General features: G+C 41.3%; 2 protein-coding genes across 3 annotated transcripts; one reads left to right on the top strand and one right to left on the bottom strand.

Annotated features, from left to right (window-relative positions):
• Positions 1 to 26490, top strand: SIRT5 (sirtuin 5). 2 transcript variants are annotated; one of them, XM_085891895.1, is made up of 8 exons: positions 1 to 176; positions 2996 to 3129; positions 4615 to 4840; positions 11235 to 11322; positions 16471 to 16524; positions 20201 to 20324; positions 24937 to 25052; positions 26056 to 26490. In XM_085891895.1, the coding sequence occupies exons 1-8, from the start codon at positions 107 to 109 to the stop codon at positions 26114 to 26116; spliced, it is 873 nt and encodes a 290-aa protein (XP_085748021.1). In that variant the 5' UTR covers positions 1 to 106; the 3' UTR covers positions 26117 to 26490. The 2 variants fall into 2 exon arrangements, with proteins under 2 accessions (XP_085748021.1, XP_085748022.1); XM_085891896.1 differs by lacking the exon at positions 20201 to 20324.
• LOC147021669 (uncharacterized) lies at positions 2368 to 12920 on the bottom strand. The gene is made up of 4 exons (XM_085891898.1): positions 12674 to 12920; positions 10245 to 10352; positions 3834 to 3997; positions 2368 to 2466 (listed from the first exon to the last, which is right to left on the bottom strand). The coding sequence occupies exons 1-4, from the start codon at positions 12770 to 12772 to the stop codon at positions 2442 to 2444; spliced, it is 396 nt and encodes a 131-aa protein (XP_085748024.1). The 5' UTR covers positions 12773 to 12920; the 3' UTR covers positions 2368 to 2441.
• Positions 26491 to 26927: the final 437 nt, after the last annotated feature.

Here is a 26927-nt window from a genome sequence, read left to right as displayed (position 1 = left end):
CAACAACGACGACCAGATCCGCAGTTAAACAACAGGAATTATTCAAACTTCCGGTATCCCTTGTTGTTTATTATTTATTTATTTATTTATAGGCACAGTTGCCTGAATGCAGTTTCTACAACACGCTGAGGTGTGTTCCCGATTTTTACGGCTCACGATGTCCCGGCCAAGTTCCGGTAGGTTGATGAGTGTGAAACGTTACCATGGAATCATCATACACTGTGTACTGTGTACTGTGTACTGTATACTGTATACTGTATACTGTATACTGTATACTGTATATTATTTAGTATTGAGAGCCGAGGCACTCGTTCGTGGTACTTGCGATAAAAACTTGAATTTCGAACAAAAGCGAAAGGTCTTCAAAAAGGGTCTTTCCATGGTCTCGAGCAAATATTAATTAATTTTTTTATTTTATTTTAATTAAATGACTGTTATAAAAACGTCGTCCTGGTGATGTGCACGATGCCATGGAGAGCACGCACACCTCCACCACGTCGTGCCTGATCCATGAGAACATATCGGACCCAATACATGTTTTATCATCCCACACAGTACGAAATCGTTTTTGGTCCTTTCAATGGTGAAGAATCACTTTAGAAATCAAATAATTCTCCTATCCAGATCCGTAGTCCGATCTTCACCAAAAGCGAACGAATTCGTCCTTGTCACACACCCGGCATGTCCACCACGTTTCATCCGGATCCATCCACAACTTTTTGAGATATCGTGCTACATATCGTTTGTGGCCCCATCTCTCAATGGTGAAGAATCATCTATCTATAATTCCAGCAGTGTGTGTGTGTGTGTGTGTGTGTGTGTGTGTGTGTGTGTGTGTGTGTGTGTGTGTGTGTGTGTGTGTGTGTGTGTGTGTGTGTGTGTGTGTGTGTGTGTGTGTGTGTGTGTGTGTGTGTGTGTGTGTGTGTGTGTGACCGCTGTTTCTCGACAACCACTGGTCCGATCTAATTGAAACTTGCCAGGTATATTGCTAGGGACCTGAGTATGTGCCTTTTCAAGGTTTGATATTAATCGGACAAGTGGTTCCCAAGTTATGGCCATTTATTTACCAAACCAATGACAGGACACGTTGCTGCGTAGGCGTGGCCGTTGAGGAAGAGATCCTCAGTTACCAATGACAGGACACGTTGCTTGGCGTTTTGCACCCACAGTATCTATCTTCTATCTATAATTCCAGAAATCTCTGTTTGTTTGCCTTTTAAAGCTTTGAAATTAATCGGACAAGTGGTTCCCAAGTTATAGCCAAGTTAGAGCACGTTCCCCATGACGGGTTACAACGTACGGACTTCTGTATAGTGATGACTTACTGGATTCTAATAATTTCTCGATTTCTTATGCGCATTTATAGATAAATAAACACAATGCCCCAATCCAGTTGTCTTTTACAAGAGCGAAGGAACGGCCTGTGTGGTTGTTTGAAAGTTTTTTTTTCTTTTTTGCACGTACGGCCACGCACGTATGGCCACGCACGCACGGGCATGCGAGAGCAAAGGAACGGCCTGTGTGGTTGTTGTTTCCTGCACGAGGTTTTAAAGTTTTTTTTTTTTTTATTTTTTATTTTTTTTTTGTTTTGCACGTATGGCCAGGCACGCAAGAGTGAAGGAATGGCCTGTGTGGTTGTTTCTGGCACGCGGTTTGCAAGTTTTTTAAATTTTTTTTTGCATGTACGGCCACGCACTAGTTGAACAAATTCTAGTAGTCGGACCCGGATTCGGATCTTCACCAAAATCTAATCAATTCGTCCTTGTCACATACCCAACCTCTTCATAAAATTTCATCCGGATCCGTCCACAACTTTTTGAGATATCCTGGACACAAACAGATAAACAGAAATGGGTGAAAACATAACCTCCTTCACCCCGGGCGGTGGAGGTAATAATTTTAAATGTAATAACACCACCCCCTCTGTAATTATGACCAAAATAATTCAAAATGTAATAACTACCCCCCCCCCCCACCCCTTCAGCTGTAATAATGACAAAAATAATTTATAATAATGACAAAAAAAGAATTAGAAATGCAATTAAATGTAATAGCCCACCTCACCCCCCCCCCATAATAACGACAAAAAATTGAAATGTAATTAAATGTAAGAAACCCCCTCCGTAATTAACAAAAACAATTTTAAATGTAATAACCCCCCCCCCCGACCTCCCTCCATAATTATGACAAAAATAATTTGAAATGTTATAATCCCACCTCCGTAATTACAACAAAAATAATTTGTAATGTAATAACCCCCCCCCCCTGCCTCCACTCCAATCTCCTTTATAATGACAAAAATGATTTGAAATGTGAAAAAGTGTAATAACCCCCCCTCCCTCCATAATAATTTAAAATGCAATCACCCCCCCCCCCCCAATAACCAAGCTGTGACAAGTCTTTAATCTATTTGAGGTCTCCAGTGTCGTGGGTTGCGCAGATCATATCAGCCTCCAATGTAATGGGCTGCGAAAGACAAGGGTACATGAACACCAGTTAGCCGTACATAGAGAGGATCCGCTCTCCCAGGTCGCAATGCACAGCATCGGACAAGGGTAAAAGACCATCAGTTCATGTTCACTGAGGGTGAGGTGATCGGACAAGGGAACAACCAAACGTCCAGACGTCCAGACGTCCAGACAGCTGCACGAGGCCCGGTATTCCAATGACAATTCGATTAAGCGATATATCTATTTCATTACGTCACCAGATGAACATCCGTAAACACACGACACGTACTAATCACCCCCGAACACTTTCACAAAACGTATCAAGGAAACAATTAGGAGAAGGTATTTGATCATCTATTCACAAATCTGATGCAGTATCTTGAATGTATTTTTCAACTGGCAGGTTTATGGTGGTAACCTTGAGCGAACGGACATACAAAATTATCTCTCTACCTTGGAATTGCCGAAATGTTTGCTTCAAAGACTTTTTCAGTTGTTTTCCCCAACATTTCCAATATTCCCCCCCCCCTCCCAACCCCTCTCAGATATGGCTCGTTTTCGAGAGGTCTTTAAGCTATCCAAACGCCTGGTAGTGCTAACAGGAGCTGGGATAAGTGCGGAAAGCGGTGTGCCTACATTTCGTGGGCCTGGAGGATATTGGCGCCAATGGCGGGCACAGGTGAATACTTGCTTTGTATGTCTCTTGTCTGCTTCTTGTTTTGCTTACAACAATCTAATATGGAGGTACAGCATTTTGCTTTCAAAAGGATAGGAAATGGACCAGTTCTAAATTCCAACCTTTTCCAAAAGGTGATTTGTTCGTAGAAGATTTTTAAATGCATCAAAATAATCTAAGATATTGTTCCTGTGTTCTAAGTTGTACATACAGCCGCAGGTCGTCCCAGTGTCCTGGCAGGGCACGTCAACAATGGCCGCAATGGCTGACTGAGTCAGTGTCTACTGCTTCGATACTGTGCTGATGGGGCCTCAGTCGGCCCCATCACCCCGTTGCGCTGATTCGGTGCCGTGCGCCTGGTCTCTCGAATTAACGGCCGAGCGTAGTCGGTGAGGTTCATGATAGTCTCACGATACATTGGTTGCTGTTTCTAAACAGCCCTTAAAGGACTTGCTTAATTGCAATGATGATCACGACTACTCAAATTCACTCCGAGACGAGGTATATTTAATTTCAAGATTGGTCACACGGGGGACAGGAATACAAGAAGAAATGCAATTATAATGTCTCATTAAAACTCCTTAACCCTTACTGGTACACACCCACAAAACGAGTGATTGGAAGAGTTCTTAAATATCCTCTGCTTTATCAGGACCAACCATTCCACGTGAGAAAGACAACGGATAGAGGGGCCAGACAGGATATACCTGAGATATGCCATGAAACACAGCTTGAAACTGATAAAACTGGGCAGCCCGGCCACGTTCTTGCACGAGTTGTGGTCCGGCCCATGGGGAAGTGGAGAGGTGTGGCTGGCGGGGTTGGGGCATGGCTCTCGTAGCAAAATGGCCGCCAGTCGGCCATCTTCGATCTGATCTCGAAAAAAATGGCATGCATATGTAAGCCATCATTCATTATCTGTGTGCCAAGTTTGAACAACATTGGTAAATGCATGTCTGAGAAATGGTTGAGGACACGTTCAACATCAGGCTTTTTACAACTAAAATGGCCACCAGTCGGCTATCTTCGATCGCATTGTGAAACAAAATGATGTGCATATGTACACCACCATGTGTTGTCTGTGCTAAGTACGAATAAAATCAGTCCATACTTGTCCGAGATATGGTTGTGTACGCACGCATGCGCGGACACGAAAATCAAAACCAAATCCATAAGCCCCCGTTTCAGACTATATACAACGGGGGCTAATAATGCCATGCTCTATATAAAGCAAAAGGCTCACCGACCAAATATCTTCGCACTGTACAATGTATTCATTTAGTTTTTGTACATTTTCTGTAATAGAGTAATGTATATGTAAATATATATACATGTCTTACATTTACTTATTATTTGTGCATATCCTGTGTGTGTTTCTGTAATTTTTGTGAATAGTGTACATCCATTATATTTGTTTAAAAGTACGTTGTATTTGTCATGTTGACTATATTGCATTAAGTTCTGTCAAACTTCCTGTCTATGCTTTAGGAGCTGGCCAACCCTGATGCATTCTCTGCAAACCCATCTCGTGTTTGGGAGTTTTACCACTATCGACGTGAGCTCATGGCAACCCGCAAACCGAATGCTGCTCACCGGGCACTGGCCTCGTGCGAGGAGCGACTGCATGCCCAAGGGTGCCATCTTGCTGTGGTGACTCAAAACATAGATGAGCTTCACCATCGTGCAGGCTCAAAAAATATACTCGAGCTCCATGGTAAGGAGAGGTGTTTTTTGTTGCATTCAGGAATTTTTAATTTGTTGTTACTTCGAAGGTAAACGGTTGACAAAACCTCCCCACAACTTCTCACGTAACCGCATCAGGATTTAAGACCCAAAATTACCCAAGGACCCAAAAGACCCTTAAAACTCCACTATAAAGTAATAAGTTGTGTGTGCATGTACATGTTTGTGGGGCATGTTTTTTGTGGAATGTGACAAACCAAAATGATAGTCATGACATGCTGAGTTTATTCGGCGAATTAACTCCAAAAAAAATCCATTAGAACTCGCATGTTTTCAAAGCACACTGTGTTAAGGCATATAAAGCAGCTTAATATGTCCTTCCACCACAGCATGGCATTCTAATTACAAAATAAACAAGAAAAGGCAATCGGATTGCAGACGCTCACCAGGACTTGTTTTTTGTGGTGTTTGTGTACTGGTGCGTTTCATTATTAAGTAGAAGGGCACTCGGTAGAGCGCATACTTCAGTCACATCATGCCTGATCCATGAGAACATATCGGGCCCATTACATGTTTGAACTAGAGGGGGGAGCACTCGGGAGAGTGCAAAATCTCCGCCGCCAATACTGCTGGGTCACTCAAGTGAACCTTATATCTTATTCATTAAATATTATGTCAACAGTGCTGAGAGTTATAGTTCTTTTCTCCATTTTTTTTTTTGGGGGGGGGGGTTGGAAATCACTTAAAACATGTAAAAATGCAAAAAAAAAAAAAAAAAATCAAAATTTTGTTGAAGAAAAAGTTGCAAAAATTTTTTTTTCTCTAGCAATTTTTTTGGGGGGGGGTTGGAAATCACTTAAAACATGTAAATATGCAAAAAAAAAAAATTTTTCTCAAACTATTTTTTTGGGGGGTTGGAAATCACTTAAAACATGTAGAAATGCAAAAAAAAACATTTTTCTCTAACAATTTTTTTTTGGGGGGGGGGGGGGGGAAACACTTAAAACATGAAGAAATGCAAAAAAAAAAAATTCTCTATTTTTTGGGGGGGGGTAAAAAAAATTTGGGGGGGGGAGGGGGTTTGGAAATCACTTAAAACATATAGAAATGCAAAAAAAAAAAAATCTAATATTTTTCAAATAAAATCGAAATTTTTTTGAAAAAAGTTGCAAAATTTTCTAAGTTTCTTTTTTTGGACCAAGTCCAAAATCTAATGGCATGATCCTTGGACCATGCCTAATCCCCCCACCAAGTTTCGTCGAAATCCGTCCAGGAGTTTTTCCGTAATACTGTTCACAAACAAACAAACAGAAAGGGGTGAAAACAGTAACCTCCGATCTTCGATGGCGGAGGTTAACTAGAGGGGGAGCACTCGGGAGAGTGCAAAACCTCCGCCGTCAATACTGCTGGGTCACTCAAGTGAACCTTATATCTTATTCATTAAATATGATGTCAACAGTGCTGACAGAGTTATAGTTCTTTTATCCAACATTTTTTTTTGGGGGGGGGGGGTTGGAAATCACTTAAAACATGTAAAAATGCAGAAAAAAATCGAAATTTTGTTGAAAAAAAAGTTGCAAAATTTTTTTTTTTCTCAAACAATTATTTTGGGGGTGGGGGTTGGAAATCAATTAAAACATGTAGAAATGCAAAAAAAAAATTCTCTATTTTTGGGGGTGTAACAATTTTTTTTTGGGGGGGGGGGTTGGAAATCACTTAAAACATATAGAAATGCAAAAAAAACATTTTTTTTCTCTAACAATTTTTTTTTGGGGGGGGGGGGGTCCAAGTTCAAAATTTAATGGCATGATCCTTGGACCATACCTAACCCCCCCACCAAGTTTCGTCGAAATCCGTCGAGGAGTTTTTCCGTAATACTGTTCACAAACAAACAAACAAATAAACAGAAAGGGGTGAAAACAGTAACCTCCATCCATCTTCGAAGATGGTGGAGGTTAATAATAGACATAATTTGAACTGCCACTTTATAAGTGCTAACAGTGATGACCAGGTACAAAGATGTCCCGTTTTGATGCAATGCCGCTTTGATCGAACACCTGACCCTGACCCGTGATGTTTATTCTTATTCAATTGAATTCAGAATGGGATTACAATAAATTCAATTCAAATAAAGTGGAAGACCAAATAGGTACAAGTTCTGCATTGGAGTCATCAGAAGGAACCCGAACAAGCAAAAAGCAAAGATGAAGTCATCAGGAGGAACCTGGATAGGATTCGGGTTTCAGCTGCTCCTCCTCTACCCACAAACCCATCCAGGTGCAGCTAAGTGAGCCCTATTCAAAAAATAAAATAAACTAGAACTGCCACTTTATAACTGCTGGCAGTGATGACCGGGTACCCAGTCCGTCCGCCTTTGATACAACATGGGACTTTCTGCAGATGACAGTCGCAAAGTTTCGCATTGAAAGGATAAGCGGTGCCAGAGAAAACATTATTTAATAGTGATACAAACACAGGCCTGCTTCGACAGGGCGCGGAACAGACGAGTTACGAACCGGGCAGCACAAAGCGTTCAATTTCGTTATTACTGGCTTCTAGATTCAAATAATTAAATAATTCTGGCTCCCAAACCGCGTGACCGATCAGGTTGAAATTTTAAACTTTTGTTTCGCATGTCACCTGAATTATAAATGTGAAGTTTCGCATATACAGAGGCAGCGGTTCCAGAGTAAACATTAATTAATATTTATCCTTCAATCCAAGATGGCGGCCAAACCATGTGACTTGTGATGTCATAATTTGCACCACGTGTGCAAACACGATGCTGGATGAAAACTGCAAATTTTCCCTTCTCCAGGTGAAGCAGTTCCAGAGAAAACATTATTTAATATTTTTCTTAAAACCAACATGGCTGCCAAACCCTGGGCCTGATCCCGTTGAAATTTCAAACCCTCATTCCGCATGAGCGTTCCACCATAAACTTGATGTTTCACATTTATTGATGCAGTAGTTCCAGAGTAAACATTAATTAATATTTTTCCTTCAATCCAATATGGCTGCCAAACGTTGCGTCGTACCTCAAAAGGGGGTGAGAACTTTTTATTCGTCATGGAGAGGCAGTCATAGTGGTCGAGTTTCGCCTGGATCTGTTCAGCCGTTTCAGAGAAAAAGATGTTTGAAGATATTGTTTTTCAATCCAAGATGGCTGACGAACCATGTGACCTATGACATCCGAAATTTATATTCTGCTTCCAACTGGGTATTGGAACACGATTGTGAAGTTTCATGTTAATCGGTAAAGGTGCGTTTTTCTATCCAAGATGGCCGCCAAAGCATGTGACGTATGATGTCATAATTTTTACCATGCGTGCATACTTCCCTCTCGATGATAATTACAAATTTTCGATTTGTTTGGTTAAGCGGTTCCAGAGAAAACATTATTTAATATTTTTATTAAATCCAAGATGGCGGCCAAACCATGTGACTTATCAATTCGAAATTAACAAACTTATATCGCCTTCCTGTCCTGAATACAGTTCTGAAATCTCCACTTCATTGGGCCAACGCTTCTGGAGAAGATGTTTGAAGGTTTTCGGGTTTTTTCAAGATGGCCGCCAAACCATGTGACCGATCAAGAACAAATTAACAAACTTGAGAAAGGACCTCATGGGGAATATATGTGTGAAGTTTCGTCTTAATCTGTCTTGCCCTTCTGGAGAAGAAGATTTTAAAAATTTATTCATTTTCAATCCAAGATGGCTGCCGAACCTTGTGACCGAGGATATCATAAATTTAAATTCTGCTTTCCATCATCGACCCGAATAAGTGTGTGAAGTTTCGTGTAAATCGGATAAGGTCTATTTTTCTATCCAAGATGGCCGCCAAACCATGTGACTTCTGAGGTAAAAATTTTTTACCATGTATGCAGACTTGAGGGAGGAAGGCACTTGCAAATTTTTGCTTCGATGGCTGATGAAATTCCAGAGAAAACATTATTTAATATTTTTCTTAAATCCAACATGGCGGCCAAACCATGTGACCTATCACTTCAAAATTAACAAACTTGCATCACATACATGTCACGAATATAGTTCTGAAATCTCGCCTTCATTGGACCAGCGCTTCTGGAGAAGAAGATGTTTGAAGGTTTTAGGGTTTTTTCAAGATGGCCGCCAAACCATGTGACGTATCAACAACAAATTAACAAACTTGAAAGAGGACGTCACGGGGAATGTACCTGTAAAGTTTCGCCTTAATCTGTCCAGCCCTTCTGGAGAAGAAGATTTTTTTAAAAAAACACTAAAAAACAAGATGGCGGCCAACCACGTCATCGATGACGTCAAAAATAACATTTTTCTTGATGAATTTTGTTGTAGATGACGCTCAAAATTTTTCAGATTTTTCTTATATGGCGTTCTACTTGACGAATTTTCACCGGTATATCGCTTCACCTATGACGTCACGAAAAATCACACGTGTTCCCCATAGGGAGCTTAGTAAAATGTATCAAACGAAAAATTTTTCCATTGCACGGTTTTCGAGATACAGATGTCCAAAGTTTAGCGCTTTTTTCAAGATGGCGACCGTACCACGTGACCAATGACGTCATAATTATAACGTGATTGTGCTATCAAAAAAGATACACACTATGGTGAAAATTTCCTGTCGATCGGACTTAGTATTCCAGAGAAAATGATTTTTAAAGCGAAAAAGGGTGCAAAATGCCGGCGGAAAAATAATAATAATAAAAATAATAATAATGCGTAATAATAAACAGAAGAAAAACAATAGGGTACCCTGTACTCACAGGGTACCCTAAAAAGAATCCAGATCCAAAAAAAAAATTTCTCACTGCAGGGCCATGCGTCCGATCAAGTTGACATTTAAAACATCTATTCCCCATCATTACTAGATCATAATTCTGAAGTTTCACGTCGATCGATGAAGCAGTTCAAGAAAAATAATAAAGAAACATTTTTGCTCAATCTAATGTGACCTACCTACCAGACCATGTGACCTATTAAGTATTCGTGAACACCCTGGTGTCCCCCAAGGCTTGGGGAACGTGGGTGAAGTTTCCTCTCACTCTGTCCAGCTGTTTGGGAGAAGATTTTTAAAGGTTTGAGGTTAAATTCAATGTGGCTGTCAAACCATGTGACCCACAACATCAGAGGTGTGAACGTTTTGTTCCTCATGGATAGGCGGTCATATCTGTAAAGGTTCGCCTCAATCTGTTCAGTCGTTTCAGATCAGATTTTTGAAGGTTTTAAAAATATATATAAATATATGGCTGCCAAACCACATGACCAATGTCGTTATCTTTTTTTTTTTTGTGGACCAAATTATCCCGAGATGACCCTGAAAAACAATTCATACTGATCGGCTGTAGCGTACTACGTATGCAATTATGATGTCATAACAAAGGAATATTCACATTTATTCAAAAAAAAAATCATAAAAAATATATTCCCTACCAGGAGTACTTGCCATGTGGCAAGTTTCAATATTTTCCTTGGTGCAGTTTTGAGATACAGAAGTCCAAATGTTTCCTCTTTTCCATCATGGCTGCCACACCACGTGACCTACAATGTCATAATTAATCATTAAAACATTCAACATGAGTAGTCGCTCCGATCGTGAAAAGTTTGTGTCAATCCGATAAGCGGTTGTAGAGAAAAATACTAAAGTTCTGTGCAGACTAAGACTAACACAGGCAGACAGACAGACAGACAAACAGACCCAAATGCAATACCCTCTCCTCTGGCAAGAGTAACAACAAAACAATAACATTGTGACAAAGCATATATTCATTAATACTAATAATATTTATAACAATAATAAGAATAGTAGTTTCATATGGCAATAATAATAATGAACATATAATCCCCGCACTGGCCCCAAGCACATCTGGGCTTGGTGAAAGGCAAGCTAATGCTCAAGCATTACAGCAGCCAGGTATGCAACAAGGCTGTGAAGACCAATGAAAATTTGGTCCATCGGACCAACGGGCCCACTAGTTATATAAATGGCTCATTGGGCCTCTTGGTGATTATGACATATGATCAATTATTGAGGTCTACAAGGGCACGTTACAAACTTCTTTCTTTGTATATAAAAATTGTGCAACAAAATTCACACGATTTGTGGTATTTTATCACCATTGCGATTTTAGCCATTTTTAAAGTTGTACTTGAGTTTGTTAAACATTTTCTTTCGAAGAGTCCCTCCCCCAACTTGCCCCCACATTTAAGTTTTGGCTTTGCTTCATATGCAGTTGATAAAATAATGTTTAATTCTGATATTGGTGCCATTAGATTTTTACATTTTTGAGCTGTTCACATTTTCACTTGTGATGTGTCTATTGAAACACTCAGTGTAGCCTTCTTTTGTACCTTATGTCTCTCTTTCTCTTGCCTTTTTCCCTTCTTTCTTGTACCTAAAATTGTTGAACTGATGTGTTGCAGGAAACCTGTTTAAAACGTGTTGCACCGTGTGCCAGGATGTCCGAGAAAACCACACCAATCCTATTGTGCCCTCACTTGCTGGCAAGGGGTGAGAGAAAATACCAGTATCCCAAAAAACCCAAACTGTTGTCGGATCTCAGGAGGATTTGTTTTTTTGGTTGTGAATGGGAACGAAGAGGTGGGTTCCGGATGGTATACGGTGCTTTGTGTTAATGTAAACAGGCTCTCCAAATTGTTTTCAGAGATGTATGAAGATTAGATGGTTGGAGTTAAATGCATAGAAAGTTATTGGGTGGGTGGAGGAGGGATTGTGGGTTATGCAGATGGGCATCTTATCCACTACCGCTATAGCTGATGTTTTGTTTCCCATTACGTCCAAGCAGCAGCTGTCCCTGTGTGGTGCTGTTCTTAACTCCCAACCTTCCATGTTTGGAAAATAATTTTCCTTGCTTGTGCTTTTTACCGCTTTCACTATCAGTTTGCTTGAGCACTCGCCCAGCATATTTAGCCCAATACCAGCCAAGCTTGGGTTTATTACCTGTTCCCAACTGTTTACTAGCATTTTTAAAACAAAACATGGGAACAGTAATAAATGTACCTATTGTGTGATACACACAGTCAACTGGTCAAGACTATGTAACATAGTCTTCTTCTATGTATGTGTGTATATATACAGTGTATGTGTATGTATGTATATGTGTATATATATATATATATATATTATACATATCTTATTTCTAATCTAACTCTGGCCTGTGCTGTGGTTCCAGCACAGATATTTATAATCTGTGCTGGTCATGCTCCTCGTATTACTTGTGGTTCCGCTTGGTGGGTCCTCCATTCCGCTTCGCATTCACCTCCATCGCACCTCATGCTCACTTTTGTGCTCCCTGTTTTATAATTTGCCCACGACAGCGTATCCCAGCACGGGTGATGACAAGTTCTTCCAGCACCAGATACATCCGTGGCAGATATATATATATATATATATATATATATATATATATATATATATATATATATATATATATATATATATATATATATATATATATATATATATATATATATGTTGTTACGGTTTTTGGAAACTTACCCCAGAGAGTGAGCATACATTGCTCCAGGTGACCCGAGGATTAGTTATTTCTTTAGTGTTTGTGTAGATTGTCCTTGGCCCCTTGTCTAAGGGTTGTTCAGGTAACATGCGTTGACGTTAGGTTTGTATTTTCCTGGTGTTATATTCCCCCCCCCCTCCCCACCTCGCTGCTCCTTTCAACAATCCCTCCTTCACACCATCAGTCAGTTTGAACAATTACCCAACACCAAACCTCATTTTGACAGTCCTTCCTTTATTCCATCAGTCTATTTCAACAATCCCCCAATAACCCCTTTCATCAAACCTCATTTCGACAATCTCTCCTTCATCCCATCGGTCTTACCTTCGACCCCACAGCTGTTCGGTTGTCCCTCGGTCCGGCTGTATCCCTCTCCGTTTTCACTCCATTCACGCATTGTTTAATTGGGCACATTCGGTCCATCTGTGGTCAATAATCCTTCGGGCTGATCGAATTACCTTCACCACATGGAACTGTGTTTAATCTCACATGCATGTTCGTGGCACAAAGCACAACACTTGATATTTGTGGCCTGTGGGACGGCTCCTCTCGTTTGGTGCAGTGGAGCACTGTACAGAGAAAGTTTGCGTGAGAGAAGGGGGATAGAAGGCACCCGCATTGTCTTTCACGCGCCAAGTGGCGCGGCAGGGGCTGCATTGAAAGTTCCCTCAGAAACAGTAGCATTTTACACAAGCTGTGTTGTGGATACACCCACATCAGCAGGTGCCAGATAACAGAGCTTTACCTGTATGTTTTATCATGCATTAGCAATGTGGGATTACATAAAGACATTCTGGTGGGCAGTGCTTCAAGCTGAACTGTCACAGGATAGTTGTTGTTATATTGCCCTCCAACCCATCAAATTCCATTCTATCCTAACACCTGTCTTTGAATGGTATGTAAATCCGCTAGTATGGAAATTAATAAAATTGTAATTTGAGGGGATGCATTTGGGCATTGAGGAATGGTGGATGATGGAATTGCTATGATTTTAACCCCCCCTCCTTCATTCTTGTGCCTTGTCATTCAATGAAAAATAAGAACCCCTCTCTATCCCATCCTAAATGGACATCCTGCGACCGTATCCCACCTCCCACCCTCACCGTTCCATTGAAAAGTGTTATTTTATAATATTGGACTCGTGCATTATGGACAGAAATGTCTTTTTACCTCCACCACCTGTTTGTTTGTTACCAGCTCAATGTCCAAGGTCACATAAATAGTCAATTTTCATCAGCTTCACTTCACATCTTTGGATATACTGAATATAATACTGAACTACAATGTCATTCTTCAACGTTGCGAAGTTGACATGTGCTTCCACCCACATTATTATTGAAGGCTTTTATGAAAGAAAAAAAGGCTGCCAAACAACGTGATCGATGACTTAATCACCCCCCCCCATACAATTTAGCCTGAAATGACCCTGAAAAATTTTCATGCTGATGGTATAAAGCATTCGCCGTATGCACTTATGACGTCATCACGAAGCCACCGATGACATCATCACTTGTAGAAAGAGCAATCGGAGATTGCAGACGCTCACCAGAACTTCATTTTGTGTGGTGTATTTTGTGTACTGGTGTGTTACGTAATTAATAAGAGACATAATTAGAACTGCCACTTTATAACTGCTGGCAGTGATGACCGGGTACCAAGACGTCCCACTTTGATTGGACACTTGATCCTGTCGAAGAAATTAAGTAATCCTGTACATGAGTCATTTGTAACATCGTAACAAAACCGTAACAACATCCTGTACATGAGTCATTAAACAAACAACATAAACAAATACATATGCACATATGGAGGAATCTGTAGAGAAGAACAGTCTTGCTCCAGATCTCTGAGATACATGGAAATGTTGACTTCTTTATATTGTGTTCAGTGAGATATAATTCTTTTTTATTTCCAAACGCTGATGCCACAGTTTATATTCCCAGGTGGAGATCATCTTCAACCTTCCTGCAGCCCCCAGCTTGATTTGGTTGTAGAATTGTAGCATATATTTCAAACCCATATGTGTAGGTTCTCTCCCGGCACAGAATGACGCGCAGAATGTGATGTCAAACTGCAACCCTTTGGGTATTCTGATGGATTTCTATATTATGGAGGTTAAAAGTCAGTCTGCTTCTCACAGACTGGGGAAATGTATACTATCTTGAAGCAATTAGAGCTCAGTGAATACATCTAGACATTTCTTTAGAACCACATTCCAGTTGCTCTGAAATCATTTTCCCTATCCAGCTTTTTCATTAACAAAAAAATCATAAAAATCCCTTAGCAAACAAGATAGTTTTTAAATGATTAAAGTTTTAGCTGGAAGGTCAACCTGTTTTAAACATCTTTACTAGACAGATTGATAATCTTTCAATACGGAGGAAAGATATGATGATGTAAATTAAAATGGATACATGATCAAGCACATAAAATCGTACCATATTTGAGTACATTTCCCATTCCAGATTTATAACAACACATTTATTTTAATTAACAACATTTTATTCTTGTTTTCATCACCCTCAAGCTGATTTATGCTAATTTTGAAGAAATTGCATCGACAACCCTGACCCAGGCCCGTCTCTAAGGAACACCTATGGTAGGTTGCATCAGCGGTTGCAGCAAAAACAGAAAATTAGCAGACAAAACGGACCTACGGACAGACAACCCGAAAACGTAATGCCTCCGGCGACCTCGTCAGCGGAGGCATAAAAACACGGGTGGACGGTGAACCCTCGTCGAGGTCAAGTCTTGGTCGTCCCCTGTGAGTATGTCTATTAATTACGTACTGTTTGATGGAAGTTGGCCCGTGAGTACATCTCTTAATTACTTATTATTGGACCCTGACTACGTCTATTAATTACGGACTATTGGAACACATCTTTTAGAGATGTATACCTTTTGAGCCCTTACACCTTTATACCGCGAAGTCCCTTTAAGACGCTTAATACCATTTATAAGCCCAACACCCTTTTTAAGGCCCCCTAAAACCCTTTGGACCCCAAAGACCCTTATGACCTCTAACATACTTAAGACCCCGAATACCCTTTAATACCCGATAAGACCCTTTTGACCCCTATGGCCCTTTATAACCTTAAGACCCTGTAATCCCCTGAAGAGCCCGTTTGACCTTCTGCTATAACACTTGAGGTTCACTAGTCATAATCAAAAGCCCCCCCCACACTCCCCTTTGGTAAACGACCTCAGCACCAAGCTAAAATGGTGCAAAATATAATTAAATTTATCCTTTTTTCAGATTCTGCTCATCTTGGTTAGTGGCATTGGGAAAAGCCACACGTGGCAAAGAGAAAACGGTGTCCATGACAATTTCACCACATTATAATCAAATGGGATATTTTGGTGTTTTTATTATTGTCAAACCTCAGGATTTTTTTCAAGATATCAGAATGAAACTTACACAGCCTATTTGTATGCATGTTGTATATAGGTATAAAATCGGTCAAAGGTCAAGGTCTGTGCTGTCTAAAACATGTAAAGCACCTATTAGGTGGCATTTTAGAAAATGTATCAACCAAATTTGTTATGCATAACATTCAATCATGTAAAACACATCATAGGTAAAAAAATTCCAAATGACCAAATTGCTATTTCCATGGCAACTATTGTTTATTTGGATTTCGCAAGTATTGTGCTTTGCACGACATCTTTCTTGTTTCTGTCTGTGTGCTAGATCTCAAAAAGTTGTGGATGGATTTGAACAAAATTTGGTGGACAGGTTGTGTGTGTGATGAGGACGAATTGATAAGATTTTTGTGAAGATCCAGATCTGGATATTATAATTTTTAAAGTAATTCTTCATCATTGAGAGATGGGACCAAAAAGGACATACAGTATAGTATGATATATTTAAAAAGTGTGGATGAATGATCACAAAAGTTGGTGGATGATTTGGGTAGGTGACGAGAACGAGCCGATTCGATTTTGGTTGAAGTCCGGATGCAGATATGGCTTATTCGTGGGATATAAAATGTAAACTGTTCAGCCTTGCAGAGGTATGTGCTCTACCGTGTGCCATTCTAGTTCCAGCATGTTTTCCTTGCATTTTCATGTAAATGCAGATTTATGAGCAGAGACAGTCATGCGCTTCATCTCTCTTGCAGAGCTCCCAGTCCTGATAATGAAGATGCTGGAATTGATGTGGAAGACCTGCCCAGGTATGGAGTCATGTTAAGAAAACATTTGTTTTGACTTTAGGCAAGACCTTTCTGCATAAATTCAACTGGAGAATGTATTTGTTGACATTTTATCTCAGCTGCTCTTATTTACATCCTTGGACAACAGAGTGCGAGTTGTAATTTTACATGCCATACATGCGGAATTAGTGCACTCATTCAGCACGAAGGTACCTTTATCAAATTATTTTCGATCAGATCACTCATCAAACCATGGTTACACATCTTGACCACAATCATGGAAACCTTTTGATTGTACTTCATATCATTACCATCTCCATTGACACATATGTTAAGAGCAGCCACCGTTTGTGACAAGAAACAACATTTTGCTTTGTAGGCATTCATCAGTTTCCATCACTTGTCTCTTCCCAATCGCTTCACACCCCCTCCCTCCCCTTCACTTTGTTCTTATCGCTTTATATCTATTGAGCCGACGTTAACTGTACTCTGACAGGATGATTAAGAGGAAGTGCATTGTTTGGGTTTGGCATTTGGATTGAACTTCTCATGATGCTGAGACAGCAGGTTCAAATTGATGTCCTAATTCGATCTAACAAACTCTTATTGATGTGTAAAACAGCATTTGGGGGGGGGGGGCTACAAAGCCAAGGCTTTGTACAAGGGGGCTACAAAGAACACTGGATGGATCAGGATGCAATAGAAAAAAAAGGAACAGTAGAGAAAGAGAGGGAAACACAAACAGCAGGGTTGAAGGACAATATAGAAGGAGATTTGGACAAATAAGGGATGTGGGGAGGAATGAGAGGCTGGAGTGGGCAAGATGGACACAGAAGCAAACTCTCAGAATGGAAAAACAGAAAATTTGGAAGGGGGTGGGCTTTAGGTAACAGTGGTATAAAAGATCATGATTTTGGATGGAAAAGATCACTATCTCAGATGGTGGGAAGCAGCCGTCTTGAAGACCTGGAGGGAAGAAAGAGATTGTAGAGAATGTGAAGTTGAGTCCACAGGCGGGGGAAAACGAGGAACAAATGAGTGGAAGTGAGCAGTGATTCTGAATTTTGTGAGTTTCACCAGAAGAGGGTTGATGGTGGATCGTGTGCACCCTGCAAAACCTGGGTGAATAAAGCAAGGAAGTAGCAGAGGGTGCAATTTCAGAAAGGAGGTCGTAGAAGACAGAGACCATCGACCATTTACTCGGCTTCATTGCGGGAGATTCCAATTATATTGGAGGCGTTGGTTTCCACGGTGTCAAGCTTATGAAGGTGTGAGGCAGCGTGGCCTGTCCAGAAGGGAGAGCAGTACTCCATCAAGCTGCCGATGAATGCCTTGAAGGTGGATAGTTCAGGTGTGCTCAGGAAGGACTTCGTATGATGCAGGGTTCCCAGTCGGCAACAGGCTTTGGAGGCCAACTTTGAAATGTAGTTTGCTCAAGAAAGATCATGGTTGATAGTGAGACCAAGGAATTTGAGAGACTGGACTTCCTCAAGAGGATTGTTAAGAAAGTAGATGGGAGGGCTTGCTATACTATCCGGTCCTTTTGGAGACAGAGAGAGACAGAGAGAGACAGAGAGAGACAGAGAGAGACAGAGAGAGACAGAGAGAGACAGAGAGAGACAGAGAGAGACAGAGAGAGACAGAGAGAGACAGAGAGAGACAGAGAGAGACAGAGAGAGACATAGATATATATAGTTGTCAGGATTGAGAGATTTGTCAGGATTGAAAGATATATTCCAAGTCTATGATTATCTTGTGATTTTTGTCAAGGTCTGAAGAGAGGGAAGAGGCTGCAGCCTGCCTGTCAGCAGGAAGAGGAATATCATGGCAGAGGGTGGAGTTATCAGCAAATAGAGGGGATTTTTCAGAGATCGTTGATGAAAATTAGGAAAAGGATTGGGGCCTGAACACTGCCTTGGGGAACTTCAGCCTTGACAGGGAGAGGAGATGAAAGGATTCCGTTGAGCCACACGTTGGCTCCGAGAGTAGAGGAAGTCAGTAAGCCATTTGCCCTGGATGTCATAGGCAGATATTTTGGAGAGCAGGGCGGGATGCCAGACTGTATCGAAAGCCTGAGATATATCGAGAGAGACTGCCCTGATCTCATGTCAGACATTGTGGGCCTCCATCCATTGTTGAGAGAGTGAAATCAGCATGTCCAAGGTGGAGTGACCTGATCTGAAACCAAATTGATGATGTTGGAGAAAAGGAAGGATTTCATATCAACTGAAATGATGGATTCCATGACCTTGCTGATGATTGGAAGTAAGCTGATCAATCTGTAATTAAGAGGATTGGTTCTTGCATCTTTTATGGAATGCAGTGATGTTTGCTGATTTCCAAGCATATGGAAGATTAACGAGGGTGAATGATAAGGTGAAAATGGCAGAGAGAGGATGTGCAAAAGTAGCAGAGCAGGTTTTTGGGACATGTGAGTTGGTGAATTGAGGGTTGCCAGAAACTTCTCCACCTTCTCAGGTGCAAAAAACACATTCCGGGAGCAGTCGAATACGACGAGGTAGGAAGGTGGGTACAGGCAGTGAGAGGATCGGGACAGGATTTGGAAGCAAACACAGAATTGAGGCATGCAGCCTTCTCATGAGCTGTGTTGGTTGTGATGCCATTTGAAGTGAGGGAAGAGATGAAGGGGAGTATACTCCAGAGTCAAACTCAACAAGTCACCTCCAGGTTTTAGTGGAGGGAGACAAGTTTGAAAGTTCATTCTTGAGGTTGGACTGATGTTCTCTGGCTAGCCTGAGAGTGGACACACACTTGTTACGGGCTTTGTGGAATGATCTGAGATTGCCTCCAGTCGGATTTGCCTTCCAGGAAGAGAAGGAAAGTTGTTTAAGAGCAACTGCCTCACCACAGGATTCAGTGTACCATGGGTGGGAAGAAAGGTAGGATAATTAATGATTATATGGGATGGAACTGTGCAGAAGAGAGAGCAGGTTTCTGTGGAAGAATTCCCAGACTGATTTAATATTGGCAGTGGGAGATAGAGGAGACCAGTCCTGAACTGTGATGGCTGTTTTCAGTCCCTGCCAATCTGCCTGAGTGAACTGTCAGACTCGCCAGCATTAAGGCAGCTCTCTGAGAATAGCCAGAGAGAAGTTGACTCTCACCAGCATTTGATCAGGTGAACCATTTGGAACAGAGGAAGAATAAAAGACATTTGTGGGGAAATTTGTCATCAAGTCAGAAGGGAGCCATTGGGAGAAATCTGGGTCGGAAAGTTCATAGATCGAGTCAGTCCCATGGAGTCACAGAAGTCTTTTGCAGAAGTGCCATGAATGGTGAGAGAGGTACCAACACCCAGCCAAGTTGCATGGTGACATTTGAAATCACCACATGAGGAAGAGAGTTGAGATGAATGCTTAAAAATTGGTCCGGGTTGTCTGATAGAGAGATGTAAATGGAGTCGTCACTGTTCGGAGGACGGTAAAACACAGATGAACAAGAGGTGAGAGCAGATGGGAAGTCACAGCAAAGGTAATCCTGGGGGTTGGGAGGCGTCAGATCAGGACACTGACAGTGAGAAATTGAGTTGTTGATGTAAAGTGTAACTCTGTCACCAGGGCAGGTTCAGGCCTATCAAATTGGAGGAGATGATAGCCAGGGAGAGACACTAAAGGAGACAGGGACATCTTGTGGGAGGAAGGATTCTGTTTACAACATGCCTGTCGCTGCTGTGCAGATGCCAACTACGTGGATGTGGTGGGCTTTTAAGGCCACACGTCGTCTGGTTTGGGGAAAGCTTGGACGAAGAAATAATGAACAAAGTGTTTGAAGAACTTGATGCCTGCGATCTGTGTCTCGTGGTGAGATTATTTTATTGACTTGTTTTTTTTTTAGCAATGCAATATATTTTTTATTTTTCTCTTTTAATATTTCTCCCTACATTTCATCACAACTTGTTTTTTTCTGCAAGAGCAAGACTTATGAAAGAGCCAAGTTAAATTAGCAGAGAGAGAGACAGAGACAGAGACAGAGAGAGATTGATTGATTGATTGATTGATTGATTTTTATTTTATTACAAAAGTATAAAATAAATTTCTTTTTTCAACAGTCAAAACCAGGAAAAAATAAAAACAGTTACAAACACTTCTGTTTGAGAGGAGACCATAAACAACAAGAAGTTAATCTAGCAAAACAAGCACAAAGGAAATTTAATAAAGGGTGGAGAGTCAGCACCAAACAGCCATCAGATATTTTGCAAAAATTATCATTTATACACCATAATTTTTTTTTCACGTTCAAGTTGGCTGGAAAGAGTGTAACAGTGATATTCAAGTTTTATCCGGCTTTCACAAAGTGCTCTGATTCGCACAGTATCGGTGCTGAACAAATCATTCTTTATGTTTGATTTCCTCGCCTTTAAATTGTCATTTTTGCTTGGGAAATTAAAAAGTTTGCAAGGATCGTTGTTTGGAGGTTAAAGAGGCCACTTGGACCAAAAATGAATATTTGAAAACTAAAGTCAAGGGAAAGACAGGCAACTAGCACTCTCAAGAGAGCTCGTGGCATGATCTAGCTTAAAGAAGGGAGTTAAACGATTGCATCAAACATATGCATGGACAAGGTTTCACCCTGTCCGCAAAATTGACACTGATCGCTTATGAAAAGAAGTGGATAAGAGAGTTCATGGGCAGTATCGAACATGCAATTCTCCAATGGAGATCACCAACATGTTTTGGCACAATTCTTTAAAAAAAAAATTCCATCCCCAATTTTGGGAGAAAAGAGTGTATGGCAGAACTGTGGACCACTTACAAGGTGTGGGGCAGACAAGGAAGGAAAATAGCTTTTAAGCATTGTTGATACAAGGTTTTACAGCTTTTACTGGAAAAGGAAAAAGCGATCAGAATTTATCAGTTCTAAGCTTTCAGAGACAGAAAAAAGGAGGTTGTGGAAGGGGAAAAGACTCGGCTCAGAGGGAGGTACAGGATGATCCGACCAAGATTGGAAGGTATAGTAAGTCCGAAGCACTGATCTTAAACACTTGTCTATTTTGCGACAGGACCTAATAGTAGTCACTGAGGCAATAGCAGCAACACTAAGCCACTTAAAGTATCATTAACCTCTGCCATCGAAGATCGGAGGTTACTGTTTTCACCTCTCTGTTTGTTTGTTTGTTTGTTTGTTTGTTTGTGAACAGTATTACGGAAAAACTCCTCGACGGATTTCGACGAAACTTGGTGGGGGGATTAGGTATGGTCCAAGGATCATGCCATTAGATTTTGGACTTGGTTCAAAATCCAATATGGCCGCTATGGCGGCCATTTTGAAAAAATATTTGAATTTTATTTTTTTTGCATTTCCACATGTTTTAAGTGATTTCCAACCCCCTCCCCCCACAAAAAAAAATTGTTAGAGAGAAAAAAAGATGTTGGCAACTTTTTTTTCAACAAAATTTCGATTTTTATTTTTGCATTTGTACATGTTATCAGTGATTTCCAACAAAAAACATGCCAAAATTATAATTGCGGCTGATTTTGGAACTTCAGGTGGATATACCCATGTAAAATCAATTTCTGTCTCAAGGAATCTAGTTATGACGAATTAATTGAGTATGTAAAAGTTAAAAGTAAAAGGGAAAGTTGCAAACTATAACTCTGAGCACTGTTGACATCAAATTGAATGAATAGGATATCAGGTTCACTTGGGTGACCCAGCAGTATTGGAGGTGGAGGTTTTGCACTCTACCGAGTGCTCCCCCTCTCGTTGGCATTGTTTTCATGGTGGCACACTTTAGTTATTGATGTAATGACAAACTTCTGTTTTTTATAAACCTATTGTTATCAAAACCTTCAAACGGTGTGTTGTGAAACAGTACCTCATTCAAAAACATGGATCGCCCACACGTAGTTTGATCACGATGGCATGTGAAAGCTTGCCAAGCATTTACCAGACTTTGATAGAGTGAAGAGAGTGAAGAGAAATCAACCTTGGTCAAATCTATTAAGAAAAAGCTCCTGAACATGACCAAAATTCTCAATTTGGCCCAAAATATGGTTTGCAAGTCATCTCAAGGTAAAAAGGGCTCATGCAAAAAGGACCATATTGCACGAAGATGGAAGGCCATAGTTCGGCACTTTATGTTGACAAGGGTAGAGAGAGAGACACACAGAGAGAGAAAAAAAACCCCACAATGAAACCAACAAGTAAGAGGTTGGGTTAGGAAGTGTTAATGGGGTAATAAAGATCATTGGTCAGGTTGGGGGATGACGTGATGCGTTGGTGCACTGCCTGCTTGAAGCACTCGAGGGAAGAGTGGGACAGAACAGCCTCTGGAAGGTGTTCTCTCGGATTGTATTGTGCCACTTGGACTTGCTGTACAATTAATTTAGTCACAAAGCTAGTAAATAAAATTCTCAGCAAAATAAAGTTTTTGTTTCTTTTAACTCTTATTTTCAGAAGCTGTCAGTCCGTTACCATGACGTCAGTCCATTACCGCAGCCCTTTAAAAGGGCCTGGTAACTCCCAGACTCGATCCAATTGAATGTGGTACCCTTTATTGTGCATAACTGGTCTTACTTTACAAAATAAAATTGCACCTTTTCTGCCTGGGGTAGACATTTCAGAAACTTTTCACTCAAAGCACGTCATGTCTCTGAAGTTAGTTGCATAAATGTCAGTCCGTTACCATGTAATTAGTAAATCAGTGCACCTTAATTAGTCAGACAAAGTCTGAGAAATATTGTTGCTGAAAGAACCTCCTCATGTCATGTCATCAATATATAACAAAAAAATTCTGGAAATTTCAAAGAGGCCAAGATTTTAGGGTCTATTAACTCCTAAATTTCCCTCTGATTTGTCAGTCCGTTACTCATGGAATTGCCCTCCTGTATCCATCTTGTCTACCCATTGCATCTGCCACTACCCCCCATTCCTAATTCTTACCCACATCCCTTGTTTTTCCATCTTTGTCTATTTTGTCCCTCTGCCCTGTTGTTGGCATTTCCCCCTTCTCCTTCTGTTGTTTCTTTTGTTGTGTTGCGTCCTGATGTGTTCTGTGTTCTAGCTCTTCCATGAGCCCCGACTTTGGATCCCTAAAAACCCCTCCTCATTCACTGGATCTGCCACCAGAGAGAAACCAAATGGAGTTGTTGCCATTCCTGATGCAAAGCAACTTCCAACTGTGCTCAGGTTTGGATCCTTTCTGGCCAGGGCAATGTTGCGATGGCACCGTTTCTCAAGAAGTTGGGAACTGTATGTGATCTGGCAATGCAATCTATGAATACAGGTCTTGTGGGAAGTGGGTGGTTGTCAAAATGTGGAACAACAACAACATGACCCAAAAATGTCCCTACGGTATGTTTCGCCTGTCAGGTTACCCTGTACACTGACATGGTCAAGCTTACAATCGTAACAAATCTGCCACCAAACAGGATGGACTATACAATGTTCATGGGTGTTTCGGCTGTCAGGTTCCCGCCAAAACGAGTTCTACCATCACTTGCCTGCTGGAGAAATCTGCTTTCATCGGACAAATGGATCTTTCTTCAGGAAGTCAGATTTCAGTGTTGACCCGTCCGGCCTCACGCCAAGCAAGGCACTTGTTGTGAGAAGGCATCCTATTGGTCTGCTGGCTTTATAACCTGCACCACAAAGCTGTTTCCGAACTGTTCTTGTGCATAACCTCCGAGGAAGATTCCGTTCATGCTGTCAACACTATGCTTGCCACAAAAGGAACATGTCTGACAAGTCTGATCAGTGCATGGAAGGTTCTTTCATTTAAGTTTGAAAGAAAATTTCAATTTGATTCAACATACATATGTATATTCATAAGCAACATTATTTTGTAGGTGTGCTTAACCTCTTTTTTCCATGTGCATATGTTACATATTCCACAGATATTTTATAAGTTTTGTGCAGATGGCTCCATCCTGCTGAGAGCAAAAAGGTAATTATGCAGATTTAGCATTGGGTTTAGTTAAACTGTATCCTCATCATCAATGTACCGTACTCTTCCCAGAGCATTGGTGCTGGCAACATCAGTTCCTGGGGGGTTCAGCATTGTGTCAGAGCAGGATTGTCTAATTTGTTCAGGGTGTTGGCGAGAACTTGCTTAATCTCCGCGAAGGCCACTAGGATCTTTCACGTCCACTAATGCTTGCAGACAGGACGCCCACTTTAACGTACAGCCGAAAGATGGCACACGCATTGATAACAACCAATCACCCTGCATGCACAATACCAGAGTGACAGTTTAAAGGTGGGCCAAGATCCGAACCCAGGCGAGGCAACAGAGGTGAGTGCACATACCTCTTGTGTATCTTGCCATCCCTCAATATTTTTCTTTTGCTTTTATAATACCCCCCTGATTTGCTTGATTAATGACCTGGTTTGGTCTCACACTTTATTCCAAGAATTTTAATGACCCACTTTTTTCTGGCTCGTTTTTGGTACTTGGTCTATCACCCCTTTCAGGTGGGAACCTCCTCCCTGGTGTATCCTGCTGCAATGCTGGCACCACAAGTTGCGAGCCGTGGGGTGCCTGTGGCGGAATTCAACTTGGAGGCAACACCAGCTACCACCAGATTTGGGTGAGGAGGCTAGAAAGGTCCTTCCCATTCTTCATCATCATCATAATCATGTACCATGCCCAATGCAAAGCGTTGGTGCTACCGAAGCAGTTACTTGGATACAGTCCTGGTCAGGCCGCCACTCTAACTCCAGAAGTCAGGGCAGGAATTAGGAATTTGGCCAGGATGCTGGTGATAGCTTCCCTACCCTTTGTAAAGGACATCTTTAACGTCAATCCGAGGGACAGCACACATACTGATGAAACACCAGGATGACAGTGTATAGCTGGGCCAATATTTGAACCCAGGCTCGACAGCTTAGAGGTGAGTGTGCATACTTCAAGGCCATCCTGCCAGCCCCTACCATCATGAAGAAATGCTGAGACAAGAAAAGTGGGTAAATAATCCATTATTATTCAAGATGCATTGCATTGTGTTCATGAAGGGCACAAGGTTTTGAGCATTGTTGGTATGAGCAAGTTGCCCGTGCCCACACAGGATTCTAAATGGGGTCGGGATGCAGGTGGCAAAAAATGCAAATGGCATCCTCTGTCATCGAGCCGGCAAGCTGAGAGCAACAATTCACATTTATTGCCGCATCTGATGCAATTTAAATTCTCTAATTTGAAACTGTTTGTTCGATACATGTAGCTTTTTGATGCCTATGGTCTGTAATAAATAAAATTGTATTGGTGTCAAAGCCAGTGACCAATTGCAAATAAATAGCAGGATTCTGGGTCTTTCTGGTATTGACTCAATTCTGCGATTTATATTTTGTTGCAATTTGGTTCAATTCCCATTCCAATTGCTGAAAATTGTTGAATATTTTTTGTGTAAATGTTGTGTTTTCATGAAGGCTTTTGTTGTCACAATCTGACTTCACCTTGACGTACGAATCCACAAAACACAATATGCCATATTTCACACTCTAATTACCTCATTGCAAGGCCATATCCCAACCAGTCTTAGAAGGCAATGGCAAACCAAGTGTTGAGGATTGTGATCCCATCTCTCTGTCTTCCAGGTTCCATTTTGAGGGACCTTGTGGACAAACTCTGCCTGTTGCACTTGCACCTTTCGAATGAACCAGATGGAGTCATTTTTTTTGTCTTTTTTTGCAGTTGCTTCCTTAAAGCCTCTACCTTGCAATATCTCTGACTATATGATGAGACCTTTGACCCCACATTGCTCACCGAGTGTGGTGCTGGTGTAATGCATGGTCTAGACTCTAGATCCTTACAATGAGTGATGCATTCATGGTTTGTTCTTCACTCTTTTTTAAATATTGAGAAAAAAAATTTGAATGTATGAAATGGATCGAGTTGCCTGCTTTGGAGATATTTTTGATGACCTTGTTTGCAACTGCAATTTAATATTTAAATACCATTTTGCAAGGGTTAATGGTCCTTCGAATTTGTTTTGAGTACATTACAGTAAATGCAAAGGTAATGGACAACAATGGTGAGGAATATGCACTTTTTTAAACTGGAGCCTCGGGGTGCAAATAGTTTTTTTTCATTCCATCAAATATGATGGCACCAAGACCTATTTGTTTGGTACAACTTTTTATCAAAGACTAGCAAATACCACGTGTCGCTTTGTTGATGGGAGTACTGAGGAGGGGGAGGGGGAGAGGAAGGGTGAGGGTGGGGGAGGGGGGAGAGGAAGGGTGGGGGAGGGGGAGAGGAAGGGTGAGGGAGGGGGTGAGGGAGGGGGAGGGGGAGAGGAAGGGTGAGGGTGGGGGAAGGGGAGAGGAAGGGTGAGGGTGGGGGAAGGGGGAGAGGAAGGGTGAGGGTGGGGGAAGGGGGAGAGGAAGGGTGGGGGAGGGGGAGAGGAAGGGTGAGGGTGGGGGAGAGGAAGGGTGAGTGGGGGAAGGAGGAGAGGAAGGGTGAGGGT

This window comes from Eptatretus burgeri, chromosome 8, assembly GCF_056783735.1.
Source record: "Eptatretus burgeri isolate ZD-2024b chromosome 8, Ebu_testis_v1, whole genome shotgun sequence".
NCBI classification, from domain to species: domain Eukaryota; kingdom Metazoa; phylum Chordata; class Myxini; order Myxiniformes; family Myxinidae; genus Eptatretus; species Eptatretus burgeri.
This window is presented reverse-complemented; position numbering and strand designations above follow the sequence as displayed.